The sequence below is a fragment of the Salmo trutta genome, chromosome 1 (assembly GCF_901001165.1).
Source record: "Salmo trutta chromosome 1, fSalTru1.1, whole genome shotgun sequence".
Taxonomy (NCBI): domain Eukaryota; kingdom Metazoa; phylum Chordata; class Actinopteri; order Salmoniformes; family Salmonidae; genus Salmo; species Salmo trutta.
In genome coordinates, this window is record NC_042957.1 from 50,827,529 (window position 1) to 50,846,297 (window position 18,769).

At 42.5% G+C, this 18,769-nt stretch overlaps 1 protein-coding gene across 1 annotated transcript; it reads left to right on the plus strand.

Annotated features, from left to right (window-relative positions):
* LOC115198768 (G-protein coupled estrogen receptor 1) lies at window positions 1-10,500 on the plus strand. Its single transcript, XM_029761031.1, has 2 exons — window positions 1-223; window positions 7,517-10,500. Exon 2 carries the CDS (start codon window positions 7,948-7,950, stop codon window positions 9,052-9,054), a length of 1,107 nt encoding a protein of 368 aa, XP_029616891.1. The 5' UTR covers window positions 1-223; window positions 7,517-7,947; the 3' UTR covers window positions 9,055-10,500.
* The last annotated feature ends 8,269 nt before the right edge of the window (window positions 10,501-18,769 follow it).

Here is an 18,769-nt window from a genome sequence, read left to right on the forward strand (position 1 = left end):
AGGAGGTCTAGTGATCAGCTCCCGCGTTTGCTTGAGCGCTCTCTCCTTCTCTTCTTCTGGCTCCTCTCTCTCTCTCCCTCTCTCCCTGGGTTGGGGTGAACAGCAGGTGGCGCAGGCAGTGAGTGCAGCCTCAGCTGGACATGGGGATTAGAAATCGGTGACACTCCACTGACTTCTGCACTGGAGCTTCACACTGGATGGACAACAAGCCCACCACGGAAAAGTAAGTGGTTTTCTCTGCTCTCCATCCCTGTGTGATATTGTAGCTGTTTTATAACTACTACAGAGTTGAAGAAAAAATAAATAGTCTTAGATATTAGAAGGAGAAGGTGCAAACTTGAATTGGATGGGAGGTTTCAATAGATCAGGACCAGAGATGAATGGGGTTTTTCCTCTGCTCATTGTCAGATTTAATTTCACTTCAATGGTGTTACAAATTAGACAGTTCAAGTTGTTATTTTCAGATTTAAGATTGTGTAAAAAATGAGGACATTAAAGAGTCCATTCTACAAAAGAAAATGAACATGTGCAGCCTGGTGTGGATAAGATGTCTGTTGCTTTTGGGGTTGATGCACCATTTGTACCTTCGTGCCCAGTGAACAGAAAGTGATTTGTGATGTATAATTTATTTTATCCGCTCTTCATTTTTCCATACTAACCTACATGTCTGAACTGGGAGATTGACATCCTGTTTCCCTAGAGAGACAGGGAGCTGTCAAGTCTCATGTCTCACCAGCACCTTGCATCTCTTCTTCTGTCCACAACAAAAGAACCCCTCCTTAGTATCTAGAGATAGATGCCCAGCTTGATGGCAATAGGGCCATTGGGGGAGCTTTTTGACTGGTGCTTAAGCTTTTTAGCTGGCTTATAAATGGCGTGTTATGACCAAAGCTGTATAATAACGCAAAATGGGGTCACCAGCCTTGCTTATAGACAGTGCAGATGGAGGATAAACAAATTACATATTGAGCCAATTAATACAGATAGAATGCCTCACATCATTCTGCCTCAGGCTATAAAATTATTCCTGGTAACAGGAGTTTTCATATATGACTGTACTAAATGACATAAAGGGTCAAATAAAATGTACCAGTATGTTTATCTTTGAATTATACAACTGCCTTTATAAGGGAATTATATTAATCTTAGCTTTCCTAATGTGGGTCCTGTTGATTCCTGATCAGCCATCCATCTTGGTCCATATCAAAATAAAGTCCCCATGTCTAATCTAAGTGGGCTGGCATGTCTTTCTACACTTATCTGCCTTCTAGGACTGCCAGTGCCATTTCATTGGCAATATGTTTCAAATCCATCACAGCAGTTTGAGGCTGCATTGTCAAAAAGTTAGAGGATGTATTGCTCTAAGTGTCAAATCCTTCATTCTGTTTGAACAGACAGTCAAAGTTTGTTTGCCAAAGGATAATGGTAATATACTGCATGGTTGGGTTAGTAAGGCTTCCTGGATGTTTCTCAGATGGCTCAGAGGCTATTCTCCCTGTGAGATGAGATCCCTATGTCTCATTTATACCGTTTCTTTTTAATTTCCTGTGCATACATGCTTCATGGCTGAGATATGGTTGTGAAAGCCGGCACTCAGGGGAGAGGAGGCAGCATTAATATTGCAGAGGTTTTCCTCTGGGTGTAAATGAAAAGACTGAGGGTCTGAGTGTGAACGCATGCTAAAGGTCAAGATTCCCTCTGCACTGACGGAAAACAGGCAACGGGAAGTGTCATGATATTATTTACACTGTAAAGGGGTTGCTGTGAATTTAACAGTAAATTACAGGCAGCAAAGAAGCATGTAAGTTACTGTATTTCATATTGCACACCACATATCGGTTAAATTGGTACAGCACTCTTACTAATGGGTGGAACAAATATAGCCTCTTAGAAGGCACGCCTCAAAATATTTGAATGAGCCAGAAACAACAATACCATGCACCTAGTAGTGGTTAAAATGTTTTTGACCCTCCAAAAAATACGGTACAGGGATGGATGACAGTACCATTCGAAATATAGCAATTCTTTCCCCTCCTACATCGTTTTCTCACAATGCACCATCATTTACAATATGTTGCAGTAAACGGTTTCATGGTATTTTCCTGTTGATAATATCCCCAAATTACCATATAACTTAGTTTTCCTTTACAGTGTAGCTTAGACTACTATTTAGCTAAGACCAACGTGGAGAAATTAAAAATGGGATAATGTGCAAAACAGTCAGGGTTAGATTAACGTTGTATTTTTTTGTAAATAACAGCTGGTGCACGATATCTAAGGAAGTCTCAAGGTTTTGCTTGCCTGAGGTAGAGTATCTCATGATAAGCTGTAGACCACATTATCTACCTAGAGAGTTTTCATCTGTATTTTTCGTAGCTGTCTACATACCACCACAGACTGAGGCTGGCACTAAGACCGTACTCAATGAGCTGTATTCTGCCATAAGCAAACAGGAAAAAGCGCACCCAGAGGCGGCTCTCCTAGTGGCCGGGGACTTTAATGCAGGGAAACTTAAATCGGTCTTACCAAATTTCTATCAGCATGTTAAATGTGTAACCAGAGGGGAAAAAAACTCGGGACCATCTTTACTCCACACACAGAGCCGCATACAAAGCTCTCCCTCGCCCTCCATTTGGCAAATCTGACCATAATTCTATCCTCCTGATTCCTGCTTACAAGAAAGAATTAAAGCAGGAAGCACCAGTGACTCGATCAATAAAAAAGTGATGAAGCAGATGCCAAGCTACAGGACTGTTTTGCTAGCACAGACTGGAGTATGTTCCGGGATTCTTCCGATGGCATTGAGGAGTGCACCACAACAGTCATTGGCTTCATCAATAAGTGCATCGATGACGTTGTCCACACAGTGACCGTACACATACCCCAACCAGAAGCCATGGATTACAGGCAACATTCGCACTGAGCTAAAGGCTAGAGCTGCCGCTTTGAAGGAGCGGGACTCTAACCCGGAAGCTTATAAGAAATCCCGCTATGCCCTCTGATGAACCATTAAATAGGCAAAGTCTCAAAACAGAACTAAGATCAAATCGTACAACACTGGCTCTGACGGTCGTCGGATGTGGCAGGGCTTGCAAACCATTAAAGACTACAAAGGGAAGCACAGCCGAGAGCTGCCCATTGACACGAGCCTACCAGAGGAGCTAAACTACTTCTACGCTCACTTCGAGGCAAGTAACACTGAAACATGCATGAATGCACCAGCTGTTCCGGCAAACTGTGTGATCACGCTCTCCGCAGCTGGTGTGTGTGGGTAAGACCTTGAAACAGGTCAACATTCACAAGGCCGCAGGGCCAGACGGATTACAAGGACGTGTACTCTGAGCATGCACCAACTGGCAAGTGTCTTCCCTGACATTTCCACCTCTCCCTGTCAGACTCTGTAATACCAACACGTTTTAAGCAGACCACCATAGTCCCTGTGCCCAAGAACACTAAGGTAACTTGCCTAAATGGCTACCCATAGCACTCACGTCTGTAGCCATGAAATGCTTTGAAAGGCTGGTCATGGCTCACATCAACACCATTATCCCAGAAACCTTAGACCCACTCCAATTTGCATACTGCACCAACAGATCCGCAGATGATGCACTCCACACTGCCCTTTCCCACCTGGACAAAAGGAACACCTACAGTTGAAGTCGGAAGTTTACATACACTTAGCCAAATACATTTAAACTCAGTTTTTCACAATTCCTGACATTTAATCCTAGTAAAAACTCCCTGTTTTAGATCAGAAAGGATCACCCCTTTATTTTAAGATTGGGAAATGTCAGAATAATAGTAGAGAGAATTATTTATTTCAGCTTTTATTTCTTTCATCACATCCCCAGTGGATCAGAAGTTTACACACACTCAATTAGAATTTGGTAGCATTGCCTTTAAATTGTTTAACTTGGGTCAAACGTTTCGGGTAGCCTTCCATAAGCTTCCTAAAATAAGTTTGGTGAATTTTGACCCATTCATCTTGACAGAGCTGGTGCAACTGAGTCAGGTTTGTAGGCCTCTTTGCTCGCACACACTTTTTCAGTTCTGCCCTGAAATTGTCAAATAGGATTGAGGTCAGGGCTTTGTGATGGCCACTCCAATACCTTGACTTTGTTGTCCTTAAGCCATTTTGCCACAACTTTAGAAGTATGCTTAGGGTCATTGTCCATTTGGAAGACCCATTTGCGACCAAGCTTTAACTTCCTGACTGATGTCTTGAGATGTTGCTTCAACACATTCACATAATTTTCTTTCCTCATGATGCCAACTATTTTGTGAAGTGCACCAGACCCTCCTGCAGCAAGGCACCCACACCACATGATGCTGCCACCCCCGTGCTTCACGGTTTGGATTATGTTTTTCGGCTTACAAGCCTCCCCCTTTTTCCTCCAAACATAATGGCCAAACAGTTCTATTTTTGTTTCATCAGACCAGTGGACATTTCTCCAAAAAGTACGATCTTTGTCCCCATGTGCAGTTGCAAACCGTAGTCTGGCTTTTTGATGGCGGTTTTGGAGCAGTGGCTTCTTCCTTGCTGAGCGGCCTTTCAGGATATGTTGGTATAGGACTCGTTTTACAGTGGATATAGATACTTTTGTACCTGTTTCCTCCAGCATCTTCACAGGGTCCTTTGCTGTTGTTCCGGGATTGATTTGCACTTTTCGCACCAAAGTACGTTCATCTCTAGAAGAAAGAACGCGTCTCCTTCCTGAGCGGTATGATGGCTGCGTGGTCCCATGGTGTTTATACTTGCGTACTATTGTTTGTACAGATGAACGTGGTACCATCAGGCGTTTGGAAATTGCTCCCAAGGATGAACCAGACTTGTGGAGGTCTACAATCTTTTTTCTGAAAAAAACCCAGACTTGTGGAGGCCTACAATCTTCTTTCTTGGCTGATTTCTTTTGATTTTCTCATGATGTCAAGCAAAAAGGAACTGAGTTTGACGGTAGGCCTGAAAATACATCCACAGGTACACCTCCAATTTACGCAAATTATGTCAATTAGCCTATCAGAAGCTTCTAAAGCAATGACATCATTTTCTGGAATTTTCCAAGCTGTTTAAATGCACAGTCAACTTAGTGTATGTAAACTTCTGACCCACTGGAATTGTGATACAGTCAATTATAAGTGAAATAATTTGTCTGTAAACAATTGTTGGAAAAAAATACTTGTGTCATGCACAAAGTAGATGTCCTAACCGACTTGCCAAAACTACAGTTTGTTAACAAGAAATTTGTGGAGTGGTTGAAAAATGAGTTTTAATGACTCCAACCTAAGTGAATGTAAACTTCAATCTTCAATTGTATGTGAGAATGCTATTCATTAACTACAGCTCAGCGTTCAACACCATAGTGCCCTCAAAGCTCATCAATAAGCTAAGGACCCTGGGACTAAACACCTCCCTCTGCAACTGGATCCTGGACTTCCTGACGGGTCGCCCCCAGGCGGTAAGGGTAGGTAACAACACATCCGCAACGCTGATCCTCAACACAGGGGCCCCTCAGTGGTGCGTGCTCAGTCCCCTTCTGTACTCCCTGTTCACTCGTGACTGCACGGCCAGACACGACTCCAACACCATCATTAAGTTTGCCGATGACACAACAGCGGTAGGCCTGATCACCAACAACGACGAGACAACCTATAGGGAGGAGGTCAGAGACCTGGCCATGTGGTGCCAGGACAATATGGATCAAATGGATCAAGACAAAGGAGATGATTGTGGACTACAGGAAAAAGAGGACCGAGCACGCCCCCATTCTCATCGCCGGGGCTGTAGTGGAGCAGGTTGAGAGCTTCAAGTTCTTTGGTGTCCACATCACCAACGAACTAACATGGTCTAAGCACACCAAGACAGTTGTGAAGAGGGCACGACAAAACCTATTCCCCCTCAGGAGACTGAAAAGATTTGGCATAGGTCCTCATATCCTCAAAAGGTTCTACAGCTGCACCATCGAGAGCATCCTGACTGGTTGCATCACTGCCTGGTATGGCAACTGCTCGTCCTCCGACTGCAAGGCACTACAGAGGGTAATGCGTACGGCCCAGTGCATCACTGGGGCAAAGCTTCCTGCCATCCAGGACCTCTATAACAGGCGGTGTCAGAGGAAGGCCTTAAATATTGTCAAAGACTCCAGCTACCCTAGTCATAAACTGTTCTCTCTGCTACTGCACGGCAAGCGGTGCCGGAGCACCAAGTCTAGGTTCAAGACGCTTCTAAACAGCTTCTACCCCCAAGCCATAAGACTCTTGAACATTTAATTAAATAGCTACCCAGACTATTTGCATTTGCCCTCCCTCCCCTCTTTTACACCGCTGCTACTCTCTGTTGTTATTATCTATGCATAGTCACTTTAATAACTTGTACATGTACATATTATCTCAATTACCTCGACTAACCGGTGCCCCCGCACATTGACTCTTAAACTCTCAAACACTCAAACTGGACAGTTTTATCTCAATCTCTTCATTCATAAACTCAATCATGGACACTCTTACTTACAGTTGTGGCTGCTTTGCGTGATGTATTGTTGTCTCTACCTTCTTGCTTTTTGTGCTGTTGTCTGTGCCCAATAATGTTTGTACCCTGTTTTGTGCTGCTACTGTACCATGTTGTGCTGCTGCCATGTTTTGTTGCTACCATGTTATTGTCATGTTGTGTTGCTACCATGCTGTGTTGTCATGTGTTACTGTCATGCTATGTTGTTGTCTTAGGTCTCTCTTCATGTAGTGTTGTGTTGTCTCTCTTGTCGTGATGTGTGTTTTGTCATATATTTTTATTTAATTTATTTTTATTTTTAATCCCAGCCCCTGTCCCCGCATTAGGCCATTTGCCTTTTGGTAACCCGTCATTGTAAATAAGAATTTGTTCTTAACTGACTTAAATAAAAGGTTAAATGAATAAAACATTGATGGAACATTGATTTATGAAATGTCTTTACTGCGTCACTGTTTAGGAATATAAACATATCATCTCACTGATTAATGATATTTGCTTATCAAGAATATAACAAGGGCTGTCTCTTACGTGATAGAAAGCATGTGCCCCGCTCTAGCCAAAACATCAGATTTAGAATGGTTTTGTTCAATGTTAATTAGCTCGAAATCTATTTTCCCACCATCCCACCAATTAATAAAAATTAAGTCTGGAGCAGGCTGATAGACTGAGCTAGGATTGGCTGAAGATTTCAAAGCAGCAGGTTTTCAATGAATCTGTTTAAGCCTGAGAATGTGCATTTTAATGTCCTTTGGTAACCACCAATGAAATTCGTCTCATCTCGGAATTAGTAGAGACAAACTGTTGAGTTCAACCATCATATATGATTGATTGCTGTGTATACAGTTCGATACCAGTAAATCATTTTACCTGAGATGAAACCTCTGGTCCTTTGGAGTTTGATATGTGCTCAGTCACTAGACAGACAATCAGACATATGTCATTTGACCAAAGGCTGCTGAGCGCCTAATCCTTCTTTCATGTAATGACTTTTTTCTTCTGTCTTCTCCACAGCTCAGGTGTCACAGCAATAGCGTCACAGGCTGAGGTTGGGTGAATAAACATGCACATGGACTGGATGAGACAAGCCAGCACTGGAATCAGAACGTGTGAAAAACAAACGGCTCAAAAAAAGAGAAAGAAGCAAAGTCCCTAAGTACATGTTGGTCCTCAGGTGGGACCACATGGATCATGTAAGCCCTAGCAGCCTCTGCCGATAAGAAGGGGTGATATCAAAACATGGAGGTGCTGCTCTGTGTCTGTACCCTCTGTCATCTATTGCTAGGCAAACCTTGATATCAACATGGGGTCAGACAACCCTTAACATATGTATATATTTATAAGAACTGACTTCTGTCAGCATGCAAATGGAGCATAGATGAGAGAACCTTTTGAGACAGAGAATCGGGCACTGACACGATTGAAGTATGTAGGCTATATGACCTATGATTCAGGACCTTCGAAGCAAAGACACAGGCAGTATGGAAGTGCAGACCACCTCTCTGGTTCAGGTATATGTCAATGGTACGGAGCAACTGAACACCTCATATGACTACAACGTCACGGACGCGTCTGAGAACCCAGACACCTATCAGTTCTACACCATCGGCCTCTTCCTCTCTTGCCTCTACACCATCCTTCTCTTTCCCATCGGCTTCATTGGGAATATACTCATCCTGGTGGTCAACCTCAACCACAGGGAGAAGATGACCATCCCGGACCTCTACTTTGTCAACCTGGCGGTCGCAGACCTCATCCTGGTGGCAGACTCCCTCATCGAGGTCTTCAACCTCAATGAGAAGTACTATGAGTACGCTGTTCTGTGTACCTTCATGTCCTTATTCCTGCAGGTCAACATGTACAGCAGCATCTTTTTCCTGACATGGATGAGCTTTGACCGCTACGTGGCTCTGGCCAGTTCCATGAGTAGCAGTCCTCTGAGGACCATGCAGCACGCCAAGCTCAGCTGCAGCCTCATCTGGATGGCCTCCATCCTGGCTACGCTGCTCCCCTTCACCATCGTCCAGACCCAGCACCGTGGCGAGGTGCACTTCTGCTTCGCCAACGTCTTTGAGATCCAGTGGTTAGAGGTGACCATCGGCTTCCTGGTGCCCTTCTCCGTCATCGGCCTGTGCTACTCGCTGATCGTGCGTATCTTGATGCGGGCGCAGAAGCACCGGGGCCTATGGCCTCGCAGACAGAAGGCCCTGAGGATGATCGGGGTGGTGGTGCTGGTGTTCTTCATCTGCTGGCTGCCTGAGAACATCTTCATCAGCATCCAGCTGCTGCATGGCACGGACGACCCGGCCCAGCGCAGCACCTTCAGCGGCCACCTGTGGCACGACTACCCGCTGACGGGCCACATCGTCAACCTGGCCGCCTTCTCCAACAGCTGCCTCAACCCCATCATCTACAGCTTCCTGGGGGAGACCTTCAGGGACAAGCTAAGACTCTTCATCAAGCAGAAGGCCAGCTGGTCCGTGCTCTACCGCTTCTGCCACCACACCCTAGATTTACACATACCTGTGAGGAGTGAGGTATCGGAGGTGTGATGCTGCAGGATCAGCAACATGTTTGTATGAAAGGTTAAGATGTAACAGAAGTCCAGGGGGGAGGAAGAGCTATATGCTGCTGTGTCTACCCAGCAGGATCCTGGGAATTGTCTTCATGACACCCTCAAGGCTTCCAGAACTCGCTTCTTATAAGTGGTAGAGATACCATGGAGGAAAAACTAGAAACTGACCATGAGACAGCCATTTTGTCTCCTGTAAGCGCGGGTGGAGAACGCACTGTGTATCTACATGTCATTAGATATAAATAATGAGATCAGGGTATTAAATACACATTTGGAAAATGGAGAAGGCAAATTGATGAAAATACCAGGTTTGGTGTTCTTTCAATGTCTTCTCTTCGCTTATCAAAAGACAAAGTCATTATTCTAATGTAACAAAGCTATACCTGTCATGAAACCGCAACAATCTACTCAGAGAAATGGCGGTGAGGGAACAAATTAAAACAGACACATCAAAGGGACCAGTGACTTGCTTCTCCTTGACCCCAGTGTGGTTATTGTAACACTGTATACTGCTCAGAACTGTTTGGGTAACCCATAAGACTGCTAGACAAACCTGTTGTCGGCTCGTTTTTTTATGTACTGACAATGGCACTGTATTGTAAGTAGATGTCATTTTCTTTGTTTGCCTGTGCAAGCAATTGTCCACTAACACCACTTTTATTTAAATAAATTAAATAAATGTTTGTTTTTTAGGAAACTGTTGAGAAGCTCTTTGCTGACTTAGTACTGACAACCTTAAGTGTATTGCAAAAAGTGGAAGTAGAAGACATGATATGCCTTCCACAAATCTAAACAAATCATTTTTCTACATATGAAAACAAATTGTAGGTGGTGACCTGCTGCATGTGCGCAGACGTCAGAAAAAAGCGTATTTACCTTTGATTTTCTCCTATTTTTACAGAATTCATTTGAAATGTTTTAAACAAAAATATTATTCAAATCAAGGTAGATAGCAAAGGAAACATGAATGTTCATTTTCCTCAAGCATACACAAACAGTTGTGTGCCAGTGCCCTCAGTATTTGGAGAACGCTAAATATATCTAGTCAAGACCGATACTCATTCTAAAGACAGATGTTATCCACAGTATTATGACCCTAGTTGTCAACTCCTGTTTGCCTGAGGCAGAAACAAGGAGGCAGGTGTTGTTCGGAGCGGAGGAGATGGGATTATATGTAAACACATTACTCAGTGAAGACGATGGAGGCGCTGCGATCATCTCTTGTGTTTACTCTCAGTCTCCAACAGTTTCAGTCATTCTAAAACTACAGTGAGCAGGGACAGATTTATTTACCAAATGCTTGTTTATTTACCAAATACTATTTTGGGTAAGGGGTGAGGGTAAGGGTAAACATCCTTTTAAACATCCTTTTCTGTCTTGCTAATCTGTCTGTGAAATAAGGCTGAATAAAGACCAGATATTTTAGTTCTTGTTACAGTTGAGAGCATGTACAGTAGGCTACTGTAAGGAGTCACACCTGCTCCTGTTTTGCTAGAAAAATCTCCTCAATTACAGGAAGCCGGCAAAAGGACTGCTCCCCTCAACTATTGTTCTCATTCACTATAAACACAAAACTTCTGCGGAAATACACCAATCTCTGTAAATTTATGCCATGATTCTGTTAACCCTTATTGAACTCTTAAGACCATTGCCTCAGTCATTACTGTGTATGATATCATTACTGTGCATTACGGTGCATTCTGAGAAAAGTATCCCTTTCCCATGAATGTAAAAGGAACCGATAGAAACACAAACAAATACAATGGATTCCAGTAATTGCAGTTCCCAGCAGTTAGGTTTTTGTGCTATTTGTTTGTGTTTGTGAATTGATCCTAGGTTACTCAAACTGTAATTCATTCTATCTCTAATTTGAATCTGGGGAAATGATGGATTAGTGCATGTGTCAGATATTGTTTGACTAATAGGCCTACTTACTGAAACCACAACAGAAGAGGCACGGTATTTTTTTATAGACACCATAAAATATCTTATAAAATCTGCCAACAAGCTCTTTTATGTGTGCCTGAATTCCCACGCGTGAACCACCCAAAACAAGCAAACTAATTTCAATCAAGATATCAATAATAGCATAGTCTGGGTGTTACTTCCAGGGCATTTCCTTTCCACCAACATGTACACATCAATAACCTCGAGATTTGAGATATCAACGTTTGGAACCAGTTCAGCTCATCATTGGAATATGTGTTTAGTAGTAGAGTAGTGTGAGGGTTCGTAGTTTAGCACTAACAAAACACACGCACAGCGTGTAACTGCCATTGCTAGTCATAGGCAATTTGAGGCTATGTACTTCGGGATTATGCAACAGGCGGGCCACTCAAACAGGATGGCAGTGGCACATTTGGGTGCCACCACTTTGTAACATTTATGGCCTAACCCATGTGCGTTGTTGAAAAATACAATAGCACATTGATTTTATTTTAGAGTGCCTCTCTAAAAAAAAAAGCCAGGGCATCAAAAGCTGGGTTCCTAGTTGGAAGTAGATAGACTATCATGATCAACTTGTTTCTTACCTTGTAATAAATACTAACAATACACACTATCAAATGAGCAATAATGAGTAGTAATTAACAAACTATTCCTAATAATTACATGGCAACTAAATGCTGGCTACTAAGCCACACAAGAGGAGTAGAAAAAACATTGGACAGTGCTATAAGCGTGTTAATTGAGGCTCCAAATCATCTGACATAAATCCAGTTTACAGCCTCTGTGTATATCATTGTCAGCCAGAGCAAGTGCAATAAACAGTTAATGCATCAGGTTTAATCTAACATGGCTAAAAGTGACCTGTCTTTTTATTACTCTCTCATATTACTGTGAATTGCACCCTCTATCCTAAACAACATGTTGGAATTAATATTCTCAAAGCTATAAACAAAAAACTACTTCGGTATCATTCCAGAGAGCAAATAGGTTCCCATTGAAAAATGGTTTCAAGGATGATACAGGGCACGCCTGCATCTAGCATGTACTGTAGTCGTATCCTGTGGTTTAATTATTGTTTCTGTGGGTGTTGCTGAGACAACCTCCCTGTGGGTCTGTTACAGTAATGCCAGTGAGAGTTCAGTAAGTTACATTGTGTGTGAATGGGAAAGTGTGCTGCTGGGCTGGATGGTTGTTAGGGCTCCATGGCCAGCCTGTGGCTGTGGTAAGGCTGGGCTGTATTTGTGGACGGAGCTGTGCTGCGGGAGATGGCGGCTTGGCGTAGTCTGGGAAAAAGCATGAGCCCAAACCACAAACTGTTTTTCCAGCTGTGATGATCCGGGCAGCCTGGGAAATCAGCTCAGAGCATTGTTTGAATAATTGTTTGTAGGGGGTCTTTTGTGAAAATGTCAAACTTGTTGTGGTACATGATACAAAGATCTGTCCTTTTCACACAAAACACATCATATCCTTTCAGAGTGTACCTCATCTCTTTTGGGTGAAACAGCATGTTAAATTGCTTGTGCATGAGAACATACACTTGTGAACCACATATAGCAGAATGTTCAAAAACACTAGAACGGGGCTGGATATGTCTGCCTAATCAATGTTTGGATGAGAATTAGAAATAAAATAAAGATCCCTGTGAGAACGACCTGAGGATGTGACTATCAAGGAAGGGGACAGAAGGGACGAAGACAGGAAGATGGGTGAGCGATAACGCAAGGATGACTGACAAGTTCATTAATATACAGAAGCGGCGGCCAGACGGACGGAACCAAAAGCACCCCAGGTCACCCAACCCCTGGGATGAGGCAGAGCAGGACCCGTCCGGCACACGTGTGGTGTACACAGACACACACACACAGGGAAACATAGACTGTGAGAAGAGTTTGACAGGGGACTGTGTGCGCAGCTGTCTGTTGAGTAGGGATCAGAGTTGGATGTGACTGACGTCATAGAAAGCAGAAATGGTGTGACTTTTTCCTTTGATTTTATCTACAGCATTTTTTCTCTTTGAATGAGGTTTGCTTAGACCCTTGAGCATGCTTGGCCAGCATAACTTGACTTTTAAAGATGACCAGAGTAATACACCCTGACATTCTATTGCAAATTGAAGAAAGGGGAAACACATGCACCACAGACAGTGTTGGGAAACTACTCCGAAAATACAGTTTACCAAGCTACTAATTACATTATGCTATAAGAAGTTAAGCTACACTAAAGCAGCCTTAAGAAAAATAGATTTTACTTAACTGAAGTTACTTTGAAAACTTAAATTACAAACTGAACTACATAGAGTTCACTACTCCCCAACACTGACCAGTCCAAGGAGTGAGAGAAGGCTGCTGCCATGTCAAAGTAATTAAGACTGGATAGGGCTCATGCATAATTGTATGGCAATGCACGCTGTGGCGCTAGGTAGATGAATAATGGATCTGACTCATAATTGCATTTGTAAATTAAAATTATTCACAGAAAACCGAGAGGTGAAAAAGAAAGATTGCGTTCTGGGTAATAGGACGGGCGAAGGAGAATTTTTGCACGTATGCTGAGATACACACGCGTGCATTCAAGCAAATGATTGGCTGATTTTGAGACAAGTAAAATTTAGACAGCAAGCATACATAAAATGAAGAGGGCACGTGGTGACGAAGTTGATGTACTCGATCTGAAGCTGAGTGAAAGCTTAATGTGTTTTCATCCCTCCTCCCCCTTGCCTAGCAGCACCCCTGCTCTAGTTATTGATTTGACCTGCTACAACTGCACACACACCAATACGTGCACACACACACACACACACACACACACACACACACACACACACACACACACACAGGGGATATAGTAAATATGGTTATGGCTATGTCCGAGGTAGATCAGAAGAGTATGTACTGTATGCAGCCACAGATATGTGAGAAGTGTTGAGCAGGGTGGATATGGGCTTCATCTCCATCTGCAGTTCTATTTGTCTTTATCATGCAAAGTGACGAACCCCTGGATATAGCACAGTCATATTATACTACTCTGCCCTCTAGTGGCATACTAACCAAGCACTATACTCTCTCTCTCTCAAACATGCATGGCATGCACGCACGCACGCACAAATACACACACACACACACACACACACGCACACGCACACTACAATCGATAGAACATCCTGTGTCACTACTTGGACTAAGAAAATACACGTTATGACACCGTCAAGAAGCATTATGACCATCATAATTATATAATCCAGCAGTGGTGAAAAAAGTACTCAATTGTCATACGTGAGTAAAATTAAAGATACCTTAATAAAAAATGACTCAAGTAAAAGTCCCCCAGTAAAATACTACTTGAGTAAAAGTAAAAAAATAGTTTAGTGGTGGAAAAAGTACAACATTGTCATACTTGAGTAAAAGTACAAAGTAAAAGTAAATGCTATACTTCCCAATCCTCATATTAAGCAAAGCAGACGGCACGATTTTCTATTCTTTTTTTCCCGGACAGACAGGGGCACATTCCAACACTCAGACATAATTTACAATCGCAGTATTTGTGTTTAATGAGTCCGCCAGATCAGAGGCAGAAGGTATGACAAAGCGTTATATTGATATGCGTGAATTGGACCATAACTCTGTCCTGCTAAGCATTCAAAATGTAATGAGTAGTTTTGGGTGTCAGGGAAAATGTATGGAGTAAAAACTACATATTGTCTTTAGGAATGTAGTGGAGTAAAAGTAAAAGTTGTCCAAAATATAAATAGTACAGAAACCACAAAAAACGACTTACGTAGTACTTTTTTGCCTAAGTACTTTACACCACTGTAAACCTATCACGGACATGCCCTTATGCCAATCATCAGTCAAAAAGAGGGTGTCTTGTCCTGCTCTTTAAATCTGCTTCTGCATTCATCCCAGTCATCCCATCGAATCCCACCATACCTTCTCCGCTGTGCAATCCGGTTTCCGAGCTGGTCACGGGTGCACCTCAGCCACGCTCAAGGTATTAAACGATATCATAACCACCATTGATAAAAGACAGTACTGTGCAGCCGTCTTCATCGACCTGGCCAAGGCTTTCGACTCTGTCAATCAACGCATTCTTATCGGCAGACTCAACAGCTTTGGTTTCTCAAATGACTGCCTCGCCTGGTTCACCAACTACTTCTCAGATAGAGTTCAGTGTGTCAAATCGGAGGGCCGGTTATCCGGACCTCTGGCGGTCTCCATGGGGGTACCACAGGGTTCAATTCTCGGGCCGACTCTTTTCTCTGTATATATCAACGATGTTGCTCTTGCTGCGGGTGATTCCCTGATCCACCTTGACGCAGACGACACCATTCTGTATACATCTGGCCCTTCTTTGAACACTGTGTTAACTAACCTGCAAACGAGCTTCAATGCCAAACAACACTCCTTCCGTGACCTCCAACTGCTCTTAAATGCTAGTAAAACTAAATGCATGCTTTTAACCGATCGCTGCCCGCACCCACCCGCCCGACTAGCATCACTACTCTGGACGGTTCTGACTTAGAATATGTGGACAACTACAAATACCTAGGTGTCTGGCTAGATTGTAAACTCTCCTTCCAGACTCACATTAAACTTCTTCAATCCAAAATTAAATCTACAATCGGCTTCCTATCTCGCAACAAAGTCTCCTTCACTCATGCCGCCAAACATACCCTTGTAAAACTGACTATCCTACCGATCCTCGACTTCGGTGATGTCATTTACAATATAGCCTCCAACACGACCCACTGGCTCCAGGTCATCTATAAGTCTTTGCTAGGTAAAGCTCCGCCTTATCTCAGCTCACTGGTCACGATAACAACACCCACGCACTCCAGCAGGTATATCTCACTGGTCATCCCCAAAGCCAACACCTCTTTGGCCGCCTTTCCTTCCAGTTCTCTGCAGCCAATGACTGCATCGAATTGCAAAAATCGCTGAAGTTGGATACTTATATCTCCCTCACTAACTGTAAACATCAGCTATCTGAGCAGCTAACCGATCGCTGCAGCTGTACACAGCCCATCTGTAAATAGCCCAACCAACCAATCTACCTACCTCATCCCCATATTGTTTTTATTTACTTTTTGCTCTTTTGCACACCAGTAGTTCTACTTGCACATCATCATCTGCACATCTATCACTCCAGTGTTAATTTGCTAAATTGTAATTACTTTGCTACTATGGCCTATTTATTGCCTTACCTCCTCACGCCATTTGCACACACTGTATATAAACCTTTTTTCTGTTGTGTTATTGACTGTACGTTTGTTTATTCCATGTGTAACTCTGTGTTGTTGTTTGTGTCGAACTGCTTTGCTTTCTTGGCCAGGTTGCAGTTGTAAATGAGAACTTGTTCTCAACTGGCCTACCTGGTTAAATAAAGGTGAAATAAAATACAAATCCGAAACAGAGCATTGGGGTAGGTGCATGTCTGACATCAATGTGTGCGCAATTACAAAAAGTATTTAATTGGTTAGGTTTCCCTCTCGAACATTACAATTGCACGTAGGCCCTACACATACAGTAAGTGGACAAATTGTAGAGCAGATGGTGTTAACAAACTGCAGCATATTCTACGTGTGTTGAGTTTCAATCAATGCACATAATGCCTAGTTGTGCGTGCTGTTGAGTTGTGGCCGCACGAGAGAAAAACGAGACCATTCGCACAATCATCAGTGGCGTAGCTCAGTTTCGGGGCCCCCTGCAAGGGAAGAGAGGAACATGTGCAGTTGTATAGGTAATCAATCATAGTCAATCTTGGTGGGGCAAACTCAACACAACACAACAGTAAACAATACATTAATTGCACTATAACGATCATGATAATTGCATTATAATGACAAACGGTGCCCACAAACTGTTAAAACCTACATACATTTGTCCGAACTGCAGAGCTTTTTTTTCAGCATCATGGAGTGAATCTTTAGCACTGCTACACCTGGCTATCAGCGGAGCCTTGTTTGGCAGCGAAACAGTTCATTCAGCCTCATTTACTGCCTTTAAAAAAACATAGCTGATATGACTGACTTGCTTAAACAAGTGTGGTTTCTACTGAAATCTCATTAGAAATGAAGTGTCTTTTTTTGTCTTACAGTAACGTTTTACTATGCTATTATATTTGGTTCTGATATGTACAATACTATGATTTGTGATCTTGCAGACATTGATTCAGCATTGATCTCACTTTATTAAACACGCACCATTCCCCAGAGTAGCCTGTTCTCTAGGAGTAGAGCAGAGACTGCGTAAAGTAGAAGCTTCGGGGCCTTTAGCTGTCAGGAAGAAGAGTCGAGTAAAAGTCGAATCCGGATTGTGCGGGCCAGTCCTGCATTTTGGCCCTTTGTCCCACGTCCCGCAACCAAACAATCATGTCCCGCATTTAATCAAAAAATTCTAACACCACTTATTTACAAAAAAAGTTGATTTAATACGTATTCCAGTTAGGCATTCAAATCTGTCTCTTTTGCAGCAAATCATATTTTTCCCAGGATGGGGGGGTCGTGTTTTTGGTTAGAAAAGGTTACTAATAATGGTCTAACCATAGGATGGATTGCAGTCTCTCCTTATCCATAAGGAACCAACATGTAAATATAAGGAGTGTGAGAAGTCCTGCCTAGAGGGGTTTGGCCAACCCAGGTCTATGTTTCCCAAATACTGGGGGTTGGAATATGTTCATGTGACATTTGACATTCTACAAATTATCCCACATTTAAGAAAAATCTAATGAAACCAATCTTCAGGTGGTTGAGGCTGATTTACAAAACCTTGCCATCATTTTACTCTACATAGGCAAGATATTTTGCAATTATGCCTACCGTTTCTGCCTAGTAGCTTGTGCACACTACTAAAATGAGAAATCAGGATATTTGAGGCAGGGGCATTTCAAAATGGTCTATTCTCATTTTATGACTTAGACTACAGTGAGCTCCAAAAGTATTGGGATTGTGACACTTTCTTGTTGTTGTTTTGTCTCTGTACTCCAGTACACAATGACTATGAAGTTAAAGTCCAGACTGTCAGCTTTAATTTGAGGGTATTTTCATCCATGTCGGATGAACCGTTTAGAAAGGACAGCACTTTTTGTACATAGTCCCACATTGATTAAATCAAGCTTGTGACTCTAGGAACTTGTTGGATGTATTTGCTGTTTGTTTTGGTAGTTACAGATTATTTTATTCCCAATAGAAATGTATGGTAAATAATTGATTGTGTCATTTTGGAGTCAAATAAAGGTTAAATAATAAAAAATAAAAATCATACCCTCAGGACATGCTAACCTCTCACCGTTATAATATTTGTACATCTATAACTTTCTCACTCATGATTATTCACGATTCATTCAGGACTATCCGACTATCTGTAAAACGTGTCACTGTCCCAATTCTTTTGGAGCTCACTCACTGTGCATAAATGCTTACAAAAGTGCAAAGCCCTCATTGAAAAAAAAATGTTTCGTTTTTTCAAATACACAAGTTGGCATATCAGATTTCAAATTGCCGAATTCAACCAGCAAAATTACTTAGACGTGAAATAATAAAAGTATAGGAATAACAGCAGTATTCTTGCTGTGATAAGGTTGGTCACGGGACTTCTTTTTTTTAAAGGAAAATCGCCGCGGTCACTTTAGGGTACCACACTCAACGTTGTTCAACCCCATCACCTCTGGGTGGCGCTGCCGTGTAGGCTACATTTGAACCACGATAGACTGTAAAAAGCTGTTACAGATGCATGTAAATCACTCAACGT

Bases quoted from the DNA above. Each gene is read 5' to 3' on its own strand.
- LOC115198768 (XM_029761031.1), top strand. From the start codon at position 7,948: ATGATTCAGGACCTTCGAAGCAAAGACACAGGCAGTATGGAAGTGCAG.